Source organism: Lepidochelys kempii, chromosome 14 (assembly GCF_965140265.1).
Source record: "Lepidochelys kempii isolate rLepKem1 chromosome 14, rLepKem1.hap2, whole genome shotgun sequence".
NCBI lineage: Eukaryota > Metazoa > Chordata > Testudines > Cheloniidae > Lepidochelys > Lepidochelys kempii.
In genome coordinates, this window is record NC_133269.1 from 22,016,378 (window position 1) to 22,038,444 (window position 22,067).

General features: G+C 45.9%; 1 protein-coding gene across 1 annotated transcript in view; it reads right to left on the reverse strand.

The window, feature by feature from the left end:
- Positions 1-13,381: 13,381 nt before the first annotated feature.
- The window catches only part of CDRT4 (CMT1A duplicated region transcript 4), a 62,260-nt gene continuing 53,574 nt past the window's right edge, over positions 13,382-22,067 (reverse strand). The window contains exon 2 of the mRNA XM_073311109.1: positions 13,382-14,286. Within this exon, the coding sequence (XP_073167210.1) occupies positions 13,811-14,286 (476 nt within the window). The 3' untranslated portion in view covers positions 13,382-13,810. The remainder of the gene's footprint in view (positions 14,287-22,067) is intronic.

The window sequence follows — 22,067 nt, forward strand, 5'->3', positions numbered from 1 at the left end:
CATTTGTCTGAGTGGTATTTACATTGGTCAGAAGCCCAAGTGATCAATGGCTCCATGTCTAGTTGGCAGCCGGTATCAAGTGGAGTGCCCCAGGGGTCGGTCCTGGGGCCGGTTTTATTCAATATCTTCATAAATGATCTGGAGGATGGTGTGGATTGCACTCTCAGCAAATTTGCGGATGATACTAAACTGGGAGGAGTGGTAGATACGCTGGAGGGGAGGGATAGGATACAGAAGGACCTAGACCAATTGGAAGATTGGGCCAAAAGGAATCTGATGAGGTTCAATAAGGATAAGTGCAGGGTCCTGCACTTAGGACGGAAGAACCCAATGCACAGCTACAGACTAGGGACCGAATGGCTAGGCAGCAGTTCTGCAGAAAAGGACCTAGGGGTGACAGTGGACGAGAAGCTGGATATGAGTCAGCAGTGTGCCCTTGTTGCCAAGAAGGCCAATGGCATTTTGGGATGTATAAGTAGGGGCATAGCGAGCAGATCGAGGGACGTGATCGTTCCCCTCTATTCGACATTGGTGAGGCCTCATCTGGAGTACTGTGTCCAGTTTTGGGCCCCACACTTCAAGAAGGATGTGGATAAATTGGAGAGAGTCCAGCGAAGGGCAACAAAAATGATTAGGGGACTGGAACACATGAGTTATGAGGAGAGGCTGAGGGAGCTGGGATTGTTTAGCCTGCAGAAGAGAAGAATGAGGGGGGATTTGATAGCTGCTTTCAACTACCTGAAAGGGGGTTCCAAAGAGGATGGCTCTAGACTGTTCTCAATGGTAGCAGATGACAGAACGAGGAGTAATGGTCTCAAGTTGCAGTGGGGGAGGTTTAGATTGGATATTAGGAAAAACTTTTTCACTAAGAGGGTGGTGAAACACTGGAATGCGTTACCTAGGGAGGTGGTAGAATCTCCTTCCTTAGAGGTTTTTAAGGTCAGGCTTGACAAAGCCCTGGCTGGGATGATTTAACTGGGAATTGGTCCTGCTTTGAGCAGGGGGTTGGACTAGATGACCTTCTGGGGTCCCTTCCAACCCTGAGATTCTATGATTCTATGATTCTATGATATGATTCTAAGTCTCCAAAGCAAGAAAACATGAAAGACACATTAAATTTTGAGAAATATGAAATGTTTTTTAAAAACTTCATCATTTTCCAAAATGGTTGAAATGCAAGTAAAACTGCAAGATGTTATGGGTTTCCCCTCCAAATTGTCCTACTGTTCAGCAATAAAAAAAACAAAAAAAAATGCTTTGGGGATGTACATTAATTTGCACTGAAAACCTGGAACATTTGGATTTCGCTCCTTCTTGGCATGAAAATGGATGTTTGATGAGAAATGAAATTTCTCTATCCACACATTGAGCAGAACGAAGTGATGGCAATTATTCACATGAACTGTACTGCGTTTAGCTGATCTGCGGTGGAGTCTATTCAGAGCTGGCATTGATCAGCATGACGTTCAGCTGACCTTTAAGCTTTATAAACAAACACAGGGTGAAATTTGCCCCTGTGCAGTGGTGGGGCCTAGGCAACATTTAACTCTATTCTGAGGACTTGAGTGGGACTGAAGTATTGTTGGCCCAACTGCAGAAGGGAAAGTTTCAGCCATAGAGAATTTTCTCTCTATAGGAAAATATAAATCAAAGAGTAAATGAAACCAAACCTCTGCCTCTTGGCTGATCCAAACATGGGATCAGCTCCTGGCCCCATTGAAGCCAGTGGCAAAATTCCCATTGACATCAAAAGGGCCCGAATTGCACCCCTGGGCTGCCCAACAGCAAATGGAGAAATTAAGTCCACAACAAAGCCAGGACTAGAACCTAGGTATTCAAGTTCCTCCGTAACTGATGCTTTAACCACAGGGCCACAGTGCCTCTTTGGGGGACAAGGAAAGGGGTTCAGATAAAATAGGGAACATGAGCCTTTCCCAGCAACACCTCTCCACGCACACCCTACTCCATCTAACGTTTGAGTGTGGAGAGCGCTCCTATTTATCCATTAGTGTCTGAATCAGCAGTCGGTCGCTCTGCTTGCTATGGATTAGCTCACCATTAGACGTGAGAGCGCTCATTATGCTCATTGTACTTTGCCATTAATCCATTCTAAGGAGGTTGGCTGGCAGCCCAGAATAGCTCCTGAGGCCACAGACAGAGTTTACGTGCTGGGAGCGTATTTCAGCCCAGCCGCTACATGCTCCCAGTGGTCCTAATAAGAGCATCGGCTAAGAGGAAGAGACCACTTCCATATGTAAGAGATCAATGACAATTTGATACATCAAGACAGCTACACTTTTCCAGGAACCAAGCCTGCAGAACCCTTTAACAGTTAGAAACAAGATAGAAAGGAAGCATCAAATGAGGTGAGCATCGGAGATGGCCCTAGGCTACGCAATTCACACCCAGGATCCCATTGAAACAGCTTCACACTCAGGGTGGTTGGAACGGAGGTTTGAGAGAGAAAATTTTGATTCTGGCTCAGGTTCTCAGCCACCAGCACCCCCAAAAGTCAGGGTCTTCAGAGCACGGCTTTTGGCCCAGACCTACGTCTAGATCAACTCAAATCAAGCATTAACCAAGTCCCCCCAAAATACAGAACCTCAGACACTGCAGCAGAGTAGCTGAGAGCAGCCCAGTACCCAGCTGGTTTGCCACTAATCCACTCTTCAACCCCTCTGCATGGTGATGCAAAGATGTCCCAGCATAGCGGGGCTGTGCAATGGGAAAGGTGCCTGTAACCCGATCCATACATTGGCAACCTGCATGGTTCAATTTTCCTGCACAGCTGACATCTGATTGCATCCAGACAAATAACCCTCTGGGTTTCATTAGCTGGGCCGATAGGAAACAAACAACAGTAGAAATAAGGCATTGAGCTTGGTTGTGCCGTGCGTTGAGCACCCTCCTCTTCCCTTGCCTTCAGTGAGAGTGGCCAGCACCTTCTAGGAAGTGCCCAGTACCACTCAGGATAGCCCCACTCCTTAATTTGCAAGAAGTATCATCTGTTTATTCTTTTAATAAATATACATTTTGGAGCTAGGATGTACTCTAAAGTGCACGAAAGAAAGAAAAGAAAACAAAACCAAAACAAAACCAAAACAAAAAAACTGCCTCGGTTGCCAGCCTACCGGACCGGGAAGAAACAAAGCATCTTGCACAAACGTAATGTATTATGTTCCCTTTTCTGCTTTGCAGCAGCAAGTGTAGGATGCAGCACAGCCAGACACACAGCTTATTGACACACTCCGCAGTCCTCTGGCTGTTTTTAGCTGACGGATCATTTCTGTGGGGGGCTGGAATGCCATCCATCTCCTGAGGTTGCAAAAACAGGGTCCAGGGTGCCAATATGGAGGGTGGAATGCTTTTGATAGCTGCAGCAGCGTGGCATTCCATTCACTCCGCTAAAGGGCCCGTTTGTGCCAGTGGTAGGATTGGGTGACAAAACCCACCCTGGAGTTGGAGTCCCTAGTGAACCGTGATTGCAATTCAAAGGCGATTTTGCTCTATGGCTCTGTTCAGCGCCATCGCAAGTCACCCTGGACACCTGCTGATGTCTGGGGGGTTGTTTATAGAAACTAATCTATGAGTATCAATAGCCACTTACTTATGGAGCAATCCTAACCCAGCAGAAAGGGCCATTGGGCCAGATGATCTAGTGGTTATCTAGGCAGAAGGGCTGCTGCATGGATTCCCTTCCTTTCTTGCATGGAATTAATGTCCTCTATGGCATGACTGCCCTCCCCATCCCAGACCACATACAGCTAGAGAGGGGCCTGGCCAGATATAGGAGGGAGATAGCCAGGATGCGGGGCGGGGTTGTAAGGAGAAGGCTTCCATGATCAGTAAGGAACAGGTCCACCATCTCTGTTGATAATGACTGAGAGGTCTTCTGGCATGTTCCTTCTCTCACCTGCTGTTTTAAAATCCAGATCTCGCTGTCACTTAGTGACACCTCTCCGTTTCTGATTCTGCAGGGAGCACAGGAATTCCTCCCCTGATGTAAATCAACCTGATGTCAGTGGACACTGGCTGTCAATCTAGCCCTGGGTAATACATCTCTGTCCCTTTGCTCAGGGAGAGGCAACCTTTCCCAGATTCGAGGCTTGGGCAAGGAACAGTGTATGGACAAAGGACAGTACAGCACGTGCATCTTCTACAACTTCCTCCATTCGGGAGGCCAAAGAATGCGGAGCATGTGACAGCCTGTTCCCCTGCATGCCGCCATGCCCGCTGTAATAGAAACCTTGACATTAGGGCTGTAATCTTCTTCCCTGAGGAATGCCAGGACTGCCTCTGGAGAGATGCAGCTTGCTTTATTTGGATGTACAGTGCTGTGGGTGGCAGCGGTTTGACCTGGCAGCTGCCCTGAGAAGTTACACATCTTTTTACCAAATGAGTCTCATCTTCCCTCGCTTTGCATTGACCCTCCTTTCCCTCGTTCTGGGGGGGGATCAGATGTTATAAGCATAGTAAACAAGAGCGATGCATCAGACAGGCAAGCCCTTTTTTAGCTCTGCCTTGGAAAGCAGCAGAGCGTGCATTCCTCCAAACAAGGAAAGGCTTGCCTCAGCTCCTCGGCTGGGCTGCCTCGGCCATTGCACTCTGCTTCCCAAATACACATAGGTGCTGGAACTAGGAGTGGGGGGGGGGTACTGCCACACCCCCTGGCTTGAAGTGGTTGCCATCATATACAGGGTTTACCGTTTGGTTTAATGGCTCTCAACACTCCCACTATACAAATTTTTCCAGCACCCCTGCAAATACGCTCCTTCCGCGCTCTGCCTGTATGAGTCAGGGGTTACAGCAATGCCAAAGCCTGATTTCACTCTATGAACCCTGATGACAACTGGGCTCCTCTGGGACAATGAAGATCAGAGCACCCAGAACAAAGCATGGGAGAGCTGGGGACAAAGCCTTGTGGGTCAAGAGGACCCAGATATGGGGCAAGCTCCCAGAGGAGATCAGGCTAATCCAGAGTCTGACTGGTGTCAGGAAATGTTGCAAAAAGTCTTCCTCTTTGAGGAAAAACTTTTCCACATAAGTGATGCTCATAATTCAAATACCCCTTTCATTCCCAATTTCCCCTCTAAAAACAAAAAAACCAAACCAACAAACCTCACAAGCAGAATTCTGAACCCATAAAAGGGAGACGTGCCAGAGACTCCATGAAATCCACCAGGGACTTTGCTAATGATTTTACACAGCAGGCACTCAGACTCTATGGTGATGTAGGTGGGTAGATCACAGTTCTTAGTTTACAGATTAATTAAAATAATTGGCCATATTCCAATCACACCAGCTGAGGCTCTGGTCTCATACGTACAGGCACTGAAGGATTTGGGATACACGGACATAAGAAGAAGAAAGATTTCACCAGTGGTGCCTGAGCTGTACCAGTCCAGTGCATGCAGAGAAAATGTCTGTCTGCAGAGATATCTGTTCATCCTCTTTCATCAGCACTGAATCCACATTAAGGTTCATTGTCCCTGTGTAACGACTGCAGCACTGAGATGAGGCATGACAGCTTCAGTAAGGTTATTCAGCTTAGTGACCAAAAGTCACAAATCACACCTTGTGGCCACAATTAAAAAGTCTGTGGCTTTCCGTTCAGATTGTTCTTCCTGATTAGATTGGGCCCACAGGGGCTGCATCTGCTTGTTCGGTACCATGTGCTCTCCAGGGATTGTCAAGATTCACCAAAGTGCCTAGTCACTTTGAGTACCTCCATTTTTGGATACCCAACCTGAGACACCTCAAAGGGGGAAATGCAGAGCTGGTGCTCAGCACCTCGTAGGGTCCAGCCCATAATGAAGCAGCTGATGTGATATTTTTAAAAATGGAGTTTTATGGGTACTCAGAGCTCCAAAGAAGAAGCACCCCTTGCAAAGCAATGCTGTCCAGCCTGCTTTGGGAAGAGGGATCTGCAAAGATTCCTACTCCCAGTGAGGTGAAACGGGCTTAGAGTAGGCCTCAGATTAGAAGACAAGTGTGTGATGGGATAACAGGATAATGTTCTGGCTGAGCGCTGTTCTGGAAAGACATGCAAAATGCCATTGGTAGCGGATGCACAAAGAGAGCTTGTGTTTATGCACAGAACTATAAATATTCCCTTTCAAGCAGGCAGAGCTGGAAAAATGTCTGAATATCTATTTTTGCCTCCTCTGCTTCACCCACTCGAAACATTGACATCATACCAAGCTCCTACTGAGGCAGAGTCAGTCCCGAGATGCGGAACGGCATAGCAGCACTCTGGCAGTCTATGGGGCAGGGGGAAAAAAGATGGCTACTTAGCCTGAGAAGGCCAGAGCCACCAACTTTTGTGTGGGAGGAATTCACGTGTGAAAATGGTGGGTTTGTTCCTGTAAAAAATGCCAAGTGAACCTGAAGAACAGGCATGGCGTGGCTTTTCACAATCTTCCCACACCTCTTCCAAAGCCTAAATTTTCGCTGTCTTGGTCTGCACTGAAAGGTTTCCATGAAACACTAGGTTTAGGCTTCCCAGTTAGAGAACTGGGCATAAAGGAAAGACAACTCTTTTCAACCTTTCCCTCCATTTCATACCCAGGCAGGACCAGCTACACTCTTGCCCTTAAAGATAAAGACCTGGATTAGCTTCAGAGACTAATTCAAAATCCCATGGCCTAGTTTGCTGGTGGAATTACTTATTTCAGTCTACCATGAGCCCATCACCATCACAGAAATTCCTCTACTTCCTTATCCTCTTTCAGAGACCTCTTTCCTCTCTGTCACTGCAAAGAATTTCTCTAACCCAGAGCATGCTGAACTACTCCCTTTGGGGACCTGTAATTCTTGGAGAAAATACTCATGCAGACTGTCACATGAGATATAACCAAATAGCAACCGCACTTGCCTAGCTCACTGTCTCCAGTTGTGTCAATCCACAGATATGGGTTTCTAAGAGATGAGTCCGACTAACCACAGGTCATCTGGCTGAACTCCAGGCTGCTTAAATGGTTTGGAGTTACATTGCCTGGTTCCAGCTAAGTGCAAGCCTTGGTTCCATTCTCAGCGATTTTTCCCATCTTGGATGGCTCTGATTTCCAGCTAGATGGTAAGAAAGCACCATACTCAGTCTTCTCCAGTGAACCCTGCTTCATGCCAAAATTAAAGTTCTTATCACTTGTTGTTAGCATAAAATGCACCTTATTTAACTAAACTGATAATGGTGAATCTATTCCTCCTTCACATTGTAAGCTGAAACCATAGACCTTCAAAGGTGGCATAATCTCCCTTTATCTCTGTGTGGTTGCATTTATTAACTCAAGATAAATATCCTAATGTGGGTTTCATGCTTCTAATCTCACCAATAATTTCTCCAGTCTGGTATAGGAAAAATTGCACTATACATCATTTATCAGACAAGGCACAAGGATGCAGGCTTAGTCTATTTAGTTCTTTGTCTTCTTATATGGCCAATGAGGGATTCACCTTTCCCAGCTGGAAATTTCACAGTTGTGCAGCTAAACTGAGATTCGTCTGGGAATGGCTATGCTTCAGAGACACGCAAGATACCACCCCGACATGGCAAGACATTGAAGCATCTTATTGCCAACCCCTCAATCTTCCCAAGCTAATGAAAGAGGTGGCTCTTCCCTACCCACTAGAAGGAGGCACTCAAGGAGACATACTCATGCTAACTTTGACCAAGCTAGCACTCTAAAAATAGCACAGCCATGGCAGCATGAGTAACAGGAAAGGCTAGCTGCCCCAAGTACGTCTGTGGTCTCAGACTGGTCTGTACCTGGGGCAGCTAGCCCCGCCCGCTGCTCACGCCACTGTGGCTACACTCTGTATTAGTGCAGAATCTAGATCAGAGCAAGGGCAGGGACATCTCTGGGAGCTGGGAATCGCACCCCCAGCTCAAAGTGTAGACACACCCTAAGTCTTGAACCATCTAGTCATGATAACTATCTTCAAAATCTGGAAGAAAAGTACTGCATACACAGCTCCAAAGCCCTCCCCTACACCGTCTCTTAAGCGATCTCCAGGATTTTCACTGGGTCAGGACCACCCTAGCTTTAAAACCTGAAGACATGAGGGGTTACAACACATTGCATGAGAAAACAACGGGGAACATTCAGCATCTTAAATGATCAGATTTCTCTCTAGAGATTTCTATTGGCAAGCGAGATATTTTCTGAGGTCTTTTTCCTAAGGTCTATTCAGAAACTTTTCGGCAAGCTTGAGTCAAGTATCCAGGGAACCTGGGCTGAGTGTAATCTCTCTCCTGGTAGAGAAGAGACAAGACTCACTTGTAATGAATACAACTTGAGATTCTTTATGAGGCTGATGGCCACAGGCAGACCCTGTGGCTCCCTCTAGCCTTCTCCATGCTAGGGACATTTAGCAGAAATGTCCTTCCATTGGTGACACGTATTCAGTTCTATTATTATTATTATTATTTGCATTATGGTAGCACCTAAGAGCCCCAGTCATGGCCCAGGACCCCATTGTGCTAGGTGCTGTAAAAACACAGAACAAAAAGACCATCCCTGCCCCCACAGAGCTGGCAAGCTACTGGTGTGAGCAACACTGGGAGGCCTGGTGGAAGCGGGTGGTCACCATTGTACCGGTTAGATCATTCTCTGCACATAGTTAGATGACACAGCTAGAGCTGGTGGGGAATCTGTCAGCAAAACTCCTCCCCACTCCCTCCAAAAATGGCTTTTCCACAAAACGGGCATTTTTACAAGAACCGGTTTTCACCAAGCAAACTGAAACCCAAAGGTCTGTTACCGCTTGCTTTTGGAGAGGAGGTTTTTGTTTTATTTTTCAGTGAAGCCCCCTCCCATGTCATTAAAACAAAAAAAATGTCATTTATTTTCTGCAGAATCATTTGAAAACATTTCCTGACCAGCTGTAGATGTGGTGTTTGAATCTGCCAGTGGCCCATGGACACTGGGCTCCCAGCATTGCTAACACCAAGTGAATCAGGATTAGCCTAGAGGGAAATTTCCCTACTGTAGACAAGGCTGGGTTGCCATCTGGGACTTCACAGATTTCCTTTGCCATTATGGCATGGATTGCTGATTACACTGCAGGCTGCTTTGTAGTTGAAGCCAGAAACCACACCACATTCAGAGATTCTTCCTGACTTGTACCCCAAGCTAGTCAAAATGTGGCTTTTTTGACTGGCTGATCTTGAAATTTTGGATGGGTTGGGATAAAAAACAGTGAAATGCAGGCCTACAAACCCCACCTGGACCCAAACTGACTGTACATTCTCCATATTCCCTGAGCACCACAGCCACACAAGTGTAATGGTTTGTTACCTTCATCAGACAGACCCGCCGTCCATGGCTCCGCTCTCCAGTTTGTGGGCAACCCCGGAGAGCCTGCATGCACACAAGTGGGTCAGTTGTTTTGGCAAGGGCCTACCAAAGAAAGTGCAAGGGGTATGCTCAGTATCCCAGGGTAATCACGTCTAGCTGAGAGCACAGCAAAGATCCTGCCTCAGCTACGGCAGCCTAGGACAGGAAGCTATAAACTGCTTTCATCTGTGTCCAGCCCTCAGTGCTCCCCAGCTCTCAAAGTAACATTAAAAACCCAAATGGGGTCCTAAATAAAAGCCAGTGGCCATCGTTCTACATCCCTGCTGTTTGCCTGGGTGGGTGTCAATTTGACCACACTCACCTTTATGGGAAATCAGCCCATATTTCACTGAAACAAGGCAGGCAGCACCTGGCTTACATCTGCTTAATGAGATGAGCGTCTGCTTTCAATATACCAGAGCCAGGAGCAGTCACAACATAATGAGGGTCATTTAGAGCAGCAATTAGCTTTGGGGACCCTGATTTTCTATTACAATAACTGACTAGTGTTGCCACATGTATCGACGGCTTCAGGGACTTTTGATTTTTTTTCCATTAAACAGCAACTTTCCTTTTAAATGGCATGTTCTGTCCACGACCCATCCGGCACAGATGGAAAAGCTGGTAGATTGGTATGCCTCCTCTTCCTTTTGTCTAAGTCCAGATTTTCATTCGGCCTATATTTTATGTTATGCCCCAGGTTTTCACTTCTATTTCGTCTTTCACTTGGGGATATCTAAGCACTTTACACACACGAATGAACGAATGAATTCCGCTTTGATTCAGCATGTGCTTAGCACGTGCCAAAGTCCTGTTGACTTCAGTGGGACTTAAGCATATGAGTGAAGTGGGGCACGTACTTAAATGCTTTGCTAATGTGGGGCCTTAAACCTCCCAATCTTCTTGAGATGCAGATTAATTATTAATTATTGTTAGCCCTCTTTCAAAGCTGATTTGCCTCTTTTCACCCAGAGAGGCTGTGGAAGAGCCAGGAATAAAACCCCTGAGTCCTGATTCCTAAGCCCCTGTGCTAACCGGCGGACTACACTTTACTAAATATACACACGCATATGGAATGAGTGAATTACGGACTGTGTGGATTAACACGGAGGCCTGGCTGGAACAGGGGAATGGTAACAGAAACATGGGACTTTTTACCTCAACATCATTAATTCAAAGCCAGCTCAGGCGAGTAGGAACTGGAAGTTGTGATCCGACAGCTGGTCTGTGGCCTTTGTGAAATAAGGCTGAGATGTTCAAAGGAGCCTAAGGCATTTGGTTGCCCAACTCCAGAAGGATTTGGATACAGATGAAAATCCTGGCCTACATTCTCTGTTCGGTAGTTTTCTGTCAGTTCCTGGTGAACTGGTGTCCACTCCACACAGACTGCTATGATAACTGGCTCCAATCAGCACTCTTACTTGCAATCTCAGCAGAGATGCCAAGAACTAAGGAAGCATGGGCAGTGAATTCCCCTCTCTTCTGTGAAAGGTGCCATCTGTCCAGGTCCAAATCTGAGGCAGGTTGGAGAAAGGGTCTGAGGAAGCTTTGCTTCTGTGGGGGCTGAGTCTGGTCTGTAGAGCAAGAGTGAACTACAGCCTGCAGGCCTGTCTGTTTGGAGGCTTTCACCAGAACTAAAGTGTAACAGAGGGGCTGGCTGGCTCAGATAATTGGTAGCAGGATCCAGAGCTTGTATCCAGCTTAGGGTATGGCTGTAAATTAATGGAAAGTTGTCACTATTTAATGGCAGTTCAGTGGCCTCCATAAAAAATGATTAATAGGTCTCAGTCCAGTTGCCAGGGGAGAAGCATCCACAGCACAAAACTCACCAACATAACTGGCCCTAACTGGCATCCTGGTTAACAATCACAACCGTAATCTACCCCCTGTCCACACAGAGGATGGGGCAGCATGGAGGAGCTTACACTGCTGCTGCAGAGCCTTACCAACTCTGGATAACAAATAATAATACCTTGCCCTCTTGTAGCATGTTTCTTTGAAAGATGGAAGGCCCCAATATAAAATCGTTGCAGTCAATGGGAGTCCTTCCATTGACTTCAAAGGGCTTTGGATCAGGCCTTCAAAGTAGTTTAGCAATACTAATTGATAGAGCTGGTTGAAACTCAGAAACTTTGTTCGGTGAGACATTCCAATGTTTCGAAATTTCCCTTCGTCCCAACTCAGAATGAAAAGTCCAAGTTTCCAAATTTCCCGAGACATGAAGTTTCTGAAAAACTGAATTTAGGAAATAATGAAATAGCCTTATTGAAACGTTTCACTCCAACAAGGTTGAAGCGCTTTGGTTCATACTTATCATTTTGACTTTTATATTATATTTATTTAGTTATTTATTTAGGGCTTCTGATTTAAATAAACACAATAAACACAAATAAATCACCCTGGGCACGCACGCGTGCACACACACACACACACAAAGAAAGCAGTGCAGTGTTGATCCAATAAACACTAGAAAAACCCCACAAATGGCTATTTTTATCTTGTCTGCACAGAGAAGTAATGCGGACTACAGGGGTGTGATTTCTATAGTGCACTAATATGCTGCATGTTAATTGGTCTGTGCAGACTCTGCTGGTGGGCACTGAGAGTTCCCTAGTGTGGTTTAATTTAGTGTTGTTTGAAACGGTACCTCGTTAAAGCGCACTAGAAAACGTTACCAAGAGATTATTCATTGCACACAACATATGCAAACAGAAAGCCCCAACACACACTGATTATTGGACAGTTACATAAAACTCAAAAATTGCTAAAAATAGCCCCCAAAACGAAATTGATAAACCCAGAAAAACAAAGCCCTAATTAATTATTATATTAGATTATAAAAACAAAATGCTTCCACCTTATCGAAACAAAAGTTTCAATAATTTTTTGTTGAAAATTTCAACAAAGCCAATACATTCCCATGAAACATTTTGATTTAAATGACTCAGCATTTTCCAACAGAAAACTTCTGTCAGAAAGTTTTCCATCAGTTCCACAACTTCCCGGTAAAGCAGTTAAATATTGTGATCCCCATTTTATAGACAGGGAAACTGCGGCACGGATAATTTAAGTAACCTGCAAATATAACAGAGAATCAACAGCAAAGTAGAGAACAGGTCCGAGACAATCCAGCACTCTAACCACTAGACTACACTTCCTGTCTGAAGAGAACTCAATTGCCATGGATGCCTTGCTATGTCCTTTCAACAGCACTAATTTCACACACACACACACACACACACACACGCATGCACATGTATAAACACATACTCATGCAAAAGGAAAACAAAAGTGTTTTTCAGTCGCCTCGGCCACTATTTCTGGGATTTAGGGATGATTTTAGCCTCCTACTGTATTTTTTCTGCTCACTGAGCTGATTATAAATAGCTTTGGTTTCCTGCATTTGCAGAATTAGCAGCCCATTCCTCCAGGGAAGAAAGGTGATGGAGAAAGTGGTTTAATTCAGTAGTTACAATGAGCCCCAGGCTGTAGGAAGAACTGGGAGGTAGATCTTTTATTAATTTCATTTCCCCTACCACCACGCCAAAATAGTGCAAAATAACCAGCTAGAACCGTGGGGGAGCATTTCAGAGATGAACATCTGTTCTCCGTGACATGGAATGAATACGGGCCTGATCAGCCATTGCCCTGCCCTGCTATAGTGATTTTCACCAGTGCAAAGGGGCTAGGGTTGATTCTCATTTGCACTAAGGCCACTCAACGCCATTTGGTCAGTGTAACCAACCATCACTTTACACTGCCCAAGTGATGTAAAGTGGCCTTAATGTAAATGAGAGTCAGGTTGTTCTGATTAAGTACCATCTTATACCCACTTTGCTCTGGCATAAATGACCACACAAGCTACAGGGCAATGGAGAATCTTTGACTCTTTATAGGATGATATTCACATAAATATATAAATGGGCTGCTGGACTCACTCCATTTTGATTTGCTTTAATGTAGGTTTGCAATATTCACCTAAAGTCAATACCCTAAGAGCCAGTTTATTACACTATTAATTATTAATTATTATCATTATAGTCTGATTCACGGATACCTTGCATAGTCATGTATACCAGTGAAAAGGCATTTACACCAGTCCAATGGGTGTAAAACATTCCTAGATTAGAATGATAGCATCTTACGCTCACTTTGTGGGGATGTAAATGAGGACACATGGTGCAAGGGAGCAGAGAATTAGGTCCAGAACGTGTATATCTGTGTGCACACGCGTAAACATTTGTATGCTGTGTTCTACATTACACCCTGTTGTAGGGCATTTCCTAAGACACTCATGAACAAATAGAGTAGCATTCCATATGTTGTGTACGCATCATTCTACATCCAAACGAGTTCAAGTGGGGCTTTTAAGGATACAATTAAAAACCAAACCAAACCAAACCCTGAACAGTTAGTTGCAGAGTAACTTTAATGCAGTCCAGAGTGTTGAAGCAGAACTCTTGAGATCTATTTTTCTAACTGCAGGCAGTTGATTTCTGCTTGCTGGGAGACATCTGGGAGCCATATGGTAGCACACGGAAGTGGGGTTTACTGGAGAAAATAACCTTATTGCCTTTACTTGGGGGGCCCGCTGAGGATGAATTACTCTGGAAAAACAAGCCCTCAGTGTTTGCTGGAGAGCCCCTGGCAATCCTAAGGGGGCTGCTGTCTTCATTTGGCCTTGACGACTCTTGGGTTGTCCCAGTAAAACCTGCTTCCTGAGACTCATCACTTGGCTTTCGTCCTTGTATGAGGCCCCTGCTGTTCCTGCTGCTGCCCATTCCCTGTCTGCATTCCTCAGATGTTCCTTGGGACCCAGCCTTCCTCAGCTTGTCTTGCTCAAGTAGCATCTTGACCGTCGGAGACGTGAGAGTGGTGTAGGCTGGCCACTGGCGGCCGCGGCGGATCAAAGGGCTGGGGAGGCCGATATTTGCCGAGAACATCCTCTGTTCTGGAACCCAAGAGATAAGGACAAGTTTAGAATGCAGCAAGCACAGCCGGTTACCTTCTGCTTGGCTTTGACTGCCTCGGAGGCAGCAGAGAAAGGCCGGAATTCCCCACAGCACTCACAGAGGTGCAAGGAGGAAAGGCTGGGTTTCCAGTACGGAAACAAATCAGTGCGCTCGTCTGCAACGCCCACACCTGCCAGAGCTCAGAGCCCACCACCCCGAAGAAACCAATCGGAGTGGGCAGAGCTTGGCAGGCAAACAGTGCAACGCCCAGCACCTACTCTGCTGCAAGATTCCCATTGCTGATGCTGCCATCGGTACCTGAGCTGCAGCAGGGTTGACCTTCGCCAGATAACGGCTCCCATGTAGGGCATGGAAGGTTTTTCCTTTGCACCTTTACTGAGGCAGATTCATGTCCCAGTGGGAGCAGCAGAAGGCACAAGATCTGCCAGAGCTGCCCAACATGAAAGGAGAGTGCTCCTGCCTGCAGCACCCCTGGGGGTGAGGGGCAGAAGTTCCCTTTCATCATGGCAAGTTAGCTCTGCCAAGGCCCTACCTCTTCCCCACTCTCTTTGGTTTGTCCAGAAACCTACCAGGCAGTATCAGAGAGCCGGACGTGCACTCAGGAGAGCACAGGGACTGCAGCAGTGCCCTAGGAAACAATCGAGCCGCTGGAGCCTATCACCCCTTGCTCAATTATGTTAAAAAGAAGTTACCTATCTAAGGCACTTATCACTCTACCATCTAAGCAGCGTGACCTAATGGATAGAGCACTGGACTGGGACTCAGAAGACCTGGATTCTATTTCTGGCTCTGCCACTGGCTTTCTAGGTGCCTTTGGGCAAGTCACTGCCCAGCTCTGTACTTCAGTTTCCCCTTCTGTAAAATGGGGATAATGACACTGACCTCCTTTGGAAGGCTCTTTGAGATCTACTGATGACAAGTGCTATGTAAGAGCTAGGTATTATTGTTCACTGAAGGCATGGGTTGTTCTCAATATTCCAGACAGCATTCTCTTGAGGGCAATATGGAACTGAGGTCAAGTTGGAACCCTCACATATAAATTAACAAAAAGAAGAAAGGCAAAGGAAATGAAATAATAACAATACTTAGCATTTCTGCAGAGCTGTACCATGCCCGAGGTCAAACAGAGGATCAGTAGCGGGGCCCATCACTGAATTAAAATCTCCTAACTCCCAAGTTTTCTCTTCTAACCACTAGACACAGTTTCTCCTCTGGTATCTCAGCAAACAAAACAAAAAGCTCTAGAAGCTATAGATATGACCAGAGAGATTAGAGTCAGAGTGTATGTCTATGCTCCAGCTGGAATAGACAGACCTGTGCTAACTTTATCTGCACTAGCATGGGGGCACGCATAGGAATAAAAATTTGGCCTCTTTTGGAGGGGCACTTTCTGTGCCCCCCGTGTCCAGAGGAGCTGCCTCTTTCTGCACACCCTCCCCCATCCCTTGCACTTGGAGGAGCTGTCTCCCCCCTGCAGCCACTGGAACTGGCTCTCCCTTCCTCCCTCCCCCCACAGCCCCAGGGCTGTTGGAGCTCACGCTCCCTGCTCGGGCCCCAGAGGAGTTCTGTGTACCTGCCGATTGGGAGGGGCCCTGCCCCTGCTTCCCCATACCCTGCACATGCCCCTGAAAATAGCTAAAGATAGCCACGTAAATGCAGGAGCCTGGGCTGTACCAGCACGCCGGGGACCCTTGGTACCTATTGGTGTTGCTGAAGCCCACAGTGCTGCATCTACTCTGCTGTTTTTAGCCATGCTAGCATGGGTCAAGCCAGCCCACGTATGCCTACCGGTGCGGCAATCACAGCTTGGAGTGCAGAGGAGACAAATCTAGAGTCTCCGGTGTACGCTCAGCTTCACACAGGAGAGAAAATCCAAAGAAGAAAGTCGCTGAAAAGACCTGAAGGCCCCATCAAACATCAGACTTTTAGTTTCCTTTCTAGTGTTGAATTTAAAGCCTGTCACAAAACCAGCTCATTCTTGCCTGGCAGCAATTATTCATTTAAGAATTGCACAGCCCACGAGCAGCGACAGAATTTCCTGCGTGCATGTAATCGCTTTTATCTTTACTTAGCGCTGCATAATAAATCACCACAATTATGTAATTAGTAATTAAATATTTACAGGAGTAAAGCATGCTCTTGGTTAAACAAGCAGATCATTGAGGATGGAGAACTGGAAAAAGGTCCCATTGACCAGGCCCGCCTTGTGGTATAATCACTCCGCTGAAATGGGGGATGCTTCCAAAGTAGAGGTATTTAAAACTAGATTTGGCCTAAGCATTGGAGAACAGACTGTTGGCAAGAGGAGTGTAATGGGCAAGGGGATGGACGAATAGATCCTTTTCCCATCTCTCTATGATTGTATGACACTCTTTTAGGGCCAGAGTCTGCTCCCGTTAAAGACAATGCGGAGACTCCCAGTGTTTTCAAAAGAGCAAGGGAGAAATCAGTGGTAGTTCAATTTGCAGATGCAGGAAGCCCAGCCCATCAAGTGTTTGTAATTTCTACCCCTGGGACACCTAATGAAATGTTTTATACAGGAAGAATTAGCACCAGTAAATATCTGCACCTCTATAGCTCCATCCATCTGAGAGGCTGAAAATGCTTTGCAGTCAATCTCTCAATGCCCCAAATGGCAGTGAGGCACAAAGAGAAAATATGGTTATGCAACTGAGGAACTGCACTGGAACTCAACAGATCTAGGCTTAGTTCCTGGTTCTGACACAGACTCTCTGCATGACCTCAGGCATGTCACTTAGGGTGGAATTTTCAAAAGCACCTAAGTCATTTAGGAGTGCAAGTCAATGGGACTTGTGCTCTTAAATCCCTTAGGTGTGCTCCTAAATCCTACCCCATCTCTCTGTGGCTCAGTTTCCCATCTGTTAAGTGGGGATACTAAGACTTCTTTTCTCCCTCTGTATTCAGCTAAAGAGAGGAAGTTCTTTCGAGCTAAGCTTTTACTGTGTATTTGTACAGTGCCATACTCAAAGGGCCTTTGTTCTCAGTTAGGGCCTTTACGTGCTACTATAATAGACACAATCCCTGTGTCAGGTAGGGAGGTATTCTTATCCCCATTTTAGAGACAGAGGCTCTGAGAAATGTTACATGACTTTCCCATGGTCACTCAGCAAGTCAATGGCAGAAACAGAACCCAGGAGTTCTGACTCTCAGTCATCTATTCTAACCACTAAGCAACATTGCTATGCCTAATTACTAATGGAAACCATGCTCTGCTCAAGCTTATCTTCTGCTCACTTTGCTGGTGGAATAGCACTGTGCCAGAAAAAAAAAAAACATACGTGTTTATTTTCAGTGCTCTACACCTACCCACGTTCTGTGCATTCCCAGCTCCAAGAATGTCAGAGAATCCAGCAGCAGTTGTACTGTATAATTATTCCTGCAGCCTCTGGACTGCTTGGCTCTGTTGCTCTGCAGCTCCTGGTGACATACTGTCTCATGCAGGGTGCACACAGTCTGGAATTTGTTCTTATGTATGCTGTACTCCTGCCCACCCTGAAGAACATGGAAGTCACTAAGATAACTGGCTGCTGTTCTCTTTTATTTTCTGCTTCCCGCTGCTCCCTTCGGCTCTCTCCACGCTTGTCAGCAATCCCATTCCGACTGGGATCATGTTGACACTAATTTCAGTCACCTGATTAGAATCAGAAGAATCTTTCATTACATCCCAAGGGCAGGCATGTCTTGTAGATTTTCTTCACTTCCCTGCATTACTAAGCTGTCCAAGGTCTAGGGCAGGCCTTTTCCTTAGTGCTTCTGAGTGGAATCCCCATGTAGTTACTGCATGAGCCGAGTTTACCTGGGATGTACAGATGTGGCTCTCGGTAGCACTAGTGAGGCTAATTTAAAATAAGGGGGAGGTATTCAAAAATGACCCAAAACTAAATGATTCCCCACCCCAAAAAAATCACTTGGGGGTCAAACAAACCTTTCTGTTCATCCTGAAACAAAGGGGTCTTTCTTTTTTCATTAAAAAGAAAAGGAGGACTTGTGGCACCTTAGAGACTAACCAATTTATTTGAGCATGAGCTTTCGTGAGCTACATGTTGCATGTTCATGTTGCATCCGATGAAGTGAGCTGTAGCTCACGAAAGCTCATGCTCAAATAAATTGGTTAGTCTCTAAGGTGCCACAAGTCCTCCTTTTCTTTTTGCGAATACAGACTAACGCGGCTGTTACTCTGAAACCTGTCTTTTTTCATTGTTTTGGTTTTGGTGAAAAAAAATCAGTTTTGGTTTGAACTGAACCACTTTGCTTTCCAGTTTGGTCCTGAATCAAAAATCAATTCTTCGCTCAGCTCTAGGATCGAGGAATCTATACTTTACACAACAGGAAGACTTGTGGAACAAATGTTGTGGTTGCTTTGGTCTCCCCACTTGTTCTCTTATTGTTCAGATGCCAGAGTGATGGGCTATTCCAGAGACAGATGGTGTGCAGACAGACAAGCTTCTCCACCCATATATAAGTAGAGGTGATGAAAATTTTTCCCACAGCAAAATTCCTGTCAGAAAACGTGGTTTTGTTGAAATCAAAATTTCCCACAACACAATGTCAATTTTGATGAAAATTTTCAATTTTCTGATCAGGTGAATGAAAACAAAACCTGTTGTCTGAAATCACCTTTTTGAAACGAAGCTACATTTTCTCAGGGTGAGATATCACATTGTTTCATATCGATGAAAAATATCAACATTTTCCGTTCCAATATTTGCAATCTGAAACTTTCCAGCTCAACATTTTGACTTTTTGTTCCTTTTCTGAGCAGAAAGTCATTTCAAAATGTTGAAATTTCCCATGAAAGGCCAATCCCATTCCCCCCCACCCCCGCCAAACAGCTCTATTTATGAGAGTTTTGGCCTGGTACGTAGCCAGGAAAACAACACCAAGCAACTCCCTTCAGCCTTCATTTTGCAAACCAAAAGGCATCTGCTAGCAAGGAGCCTGGCTGCTAATCAGTGGTTGCATGGGATACATTTGCACAACAGAAAATGTGTTTAAACTGTGTGTGTGCAAATATAGTGTTGCATTGACAGTCCTGCAGACTGAGGTCCACTGTGTAACAGAAGGATTGGCACCAAAGGCAACAATGATCATTCTGTGTTTGAAGACTCAAAGAATAAGGGCCTGATCCAAAATGCTTTGGAGTCCGTCCACTGACTTCAATAGGCTAGGGATCAGGTCTTGAAAAAGAAGAACTAACACTCTAGCTGAAAGCTGGGGACCCAGCCACTCAACAACACTGAGCTGTAAATTAAATACAGTAATAACAAAGGCAATGGAAAAGAACTCTGTGCACCAGACAGGCACATCCAAAACTTACAGTCTGTTCCCATACCGCAGGCCCGACTGGCTCTGCTATGAAACATCTGTGAGCTGCATTCCAAGCATCTTGGAGAGAGAGCCACAAACAGTCAATGATATGTACAGTAGTACCAAATCAAAACGTGACACTGTAGGTGTTGTAAAGAGACAGCTGATGGGCCCTTCTTTCAAAAATCTCTGTGGGAGGGTGAGGTAAGGAGAGCAGATTATTTTTTAGTTTATATGTAGAGTCCCCTGAAAATGTGAGAGAGGATTTGAAGAGTGAACAAATAGACATGGTATAGTTCCTGCCTCAGGGAATTTACAATTATCAAATGAAAGCAACGAGCCATAGCAGGGGATGGAATAAGGAAAGACAAGAATTACAGCAACGAGACTTGGCTTTGGCATGTGCATATCTCAATTACATTTATATTGTTTTTTTTTAAAAGGAGTACTTATCTGAGCTTCACTCAACCAAAAACTGTATCCAGCCAAATTCTCTTTTGATGCAAAGGGGATAGATAACTTTATGGTCATGTGTAAGAGTTAGGAATAGGAAGATGTGTGCATATAATAGTTTTGGATCTCATGATATTTAATTAAGGTGGCATGGAATTAGTTTGATCAGAAGGAAAGCATTGCTGTTTGTGTGATATTTATGTTGGCTGAGGTTTTCAAAAGAGCCTATAGTCGAATTGCTAAAATACCTTTTTGTGGAATTGAATATGCTTTGCATAGGAACATAGAATTCAGTCTGTGTGATGAAAGAGCAAGGCATTCACATTTCTGTGCACAGTTAGGAAAGTTATGTGATGGATGGACAGCGTTGGTTTAGATTTTTGTGGGAAAGTTTTGCTACAAAGCAAAGTTAAGGCTATTTGGTGTTGGCCAGTGAGAATGTTTCCATTTCGGGGTGTGTGTGTGTGGGGGGGGGGTGTCTGAATTGCATGTGAAGGTGAAACAAACCTAGGATGAGGCCTCAGGGTCTGATTTCCAAACCTCCCCTCTGTTATGTCACTGGTGGTCCCAGGTGTTTCTCCTCCGACCTTCACCTCCAGTCCTCGCTGCACTGGAACCCACCAAAATGACGCACAAGCTACATTCCAAGACTGGACAGCAGTGAGAACACCACTGACTGCTTGGAACACCACACCCATTCCCCGTCTGACTCCTCAAGGCTTCCATAACTTTTCCTGGCCGTTGGTCTAGGGTGACCACAGGGGCAGCATTGGCCGGGGAGGCTTGCGGGAGCTATAGCCACCCCAAAATTTGCCTTAGTCCCCGCCCCAGCCACCCCTCCCAGTGAAAGGTCAAACATTACAGAGGAGTACGGGTGGCATGGTAGGGCATTGCCACCCTTACTTCTGCGCTGCTGCTGACGGCAGCTCTGCCTTCAGAACTGGGTGCCTGGCCAGCAGCCGCCGCTGTCTGCTCTGCCTTCAGAGCTGGGCAGCTCATACCCTCCCAGAGTACAGTCCATGCCCCCTACTGTTAAAAAAAAGTGTGTGTGCCCACAAGATATAAAGCGCAGCTCTCCCAATTTTCTGTCTAGCCCACCTCAGCCCCCCACTGGGAAGAGGGTGGCACCGCCCCTGGGTGACCAGATAGCAAGTATGAAAAATCAGGATACTTTCTTTTTCAGGGGTGGGAGGGGGTAATATTTGCCTATATAAGATAAAGCCTCTAATATTGAGATGGTTCAAATAATATCGGGATGTCTGGTCACTCTAAGTTGGCCCCTCCATACATTTCCACCATGGACACCAGATAAATGAACCAGGGTGCTAGCGAAGGGATACATTGGTATGGGGCACATTGAGGAGAAACAGGGTCATAGAAGGACTGAGCACTAAGTAGGGGAGGGGTTTATGCTGAGGGTGGGCTGGAGGGATTGCACCTAAGGGAGAAGTGAAGGAGGGTTCTGAAGAACCATCAGTTGGTAACATCTTGGGTTTGGCTACTAGCCTGGGCTGGATTTGAACCCCCAGCCTACAGAGAAAAGGCTGTGATCCACTACAAATCTTGGGAGCCTTCAGGTGTTCCTACTGTGCAAGTGGCTGTTACCAAGGGCTGCCTCTGTGGTGCATCTGGTGATGCATCCCAGAGCTCATTTAGGAGGAGGAGTTTTACCCATGGCATAGACAGGAGTCCCTGTCTGCCACTGAAGTTGGACGGTGCTTAGTAAACCCAGCCTAGGGTTTATCTGTAGCTGCCAGAGAATTAAACAGTTCACAAACTACCCAAAAGGGGCCTGAGCAGCCTAACAGAGCTGTCTTCTGTCTCATGCTAATGCTGGCTTTTCACTGGCAGGAGCTCTCCAGGTATATCCTGATGGGAATTTCACATTCTCTCCTCACAACGGATTCTAGCAACATACCCTTGCCCAGCACAGCATACTCTGCTAATGCAAGCTCAGGCTGGTTCAGCGCTGGGGAAA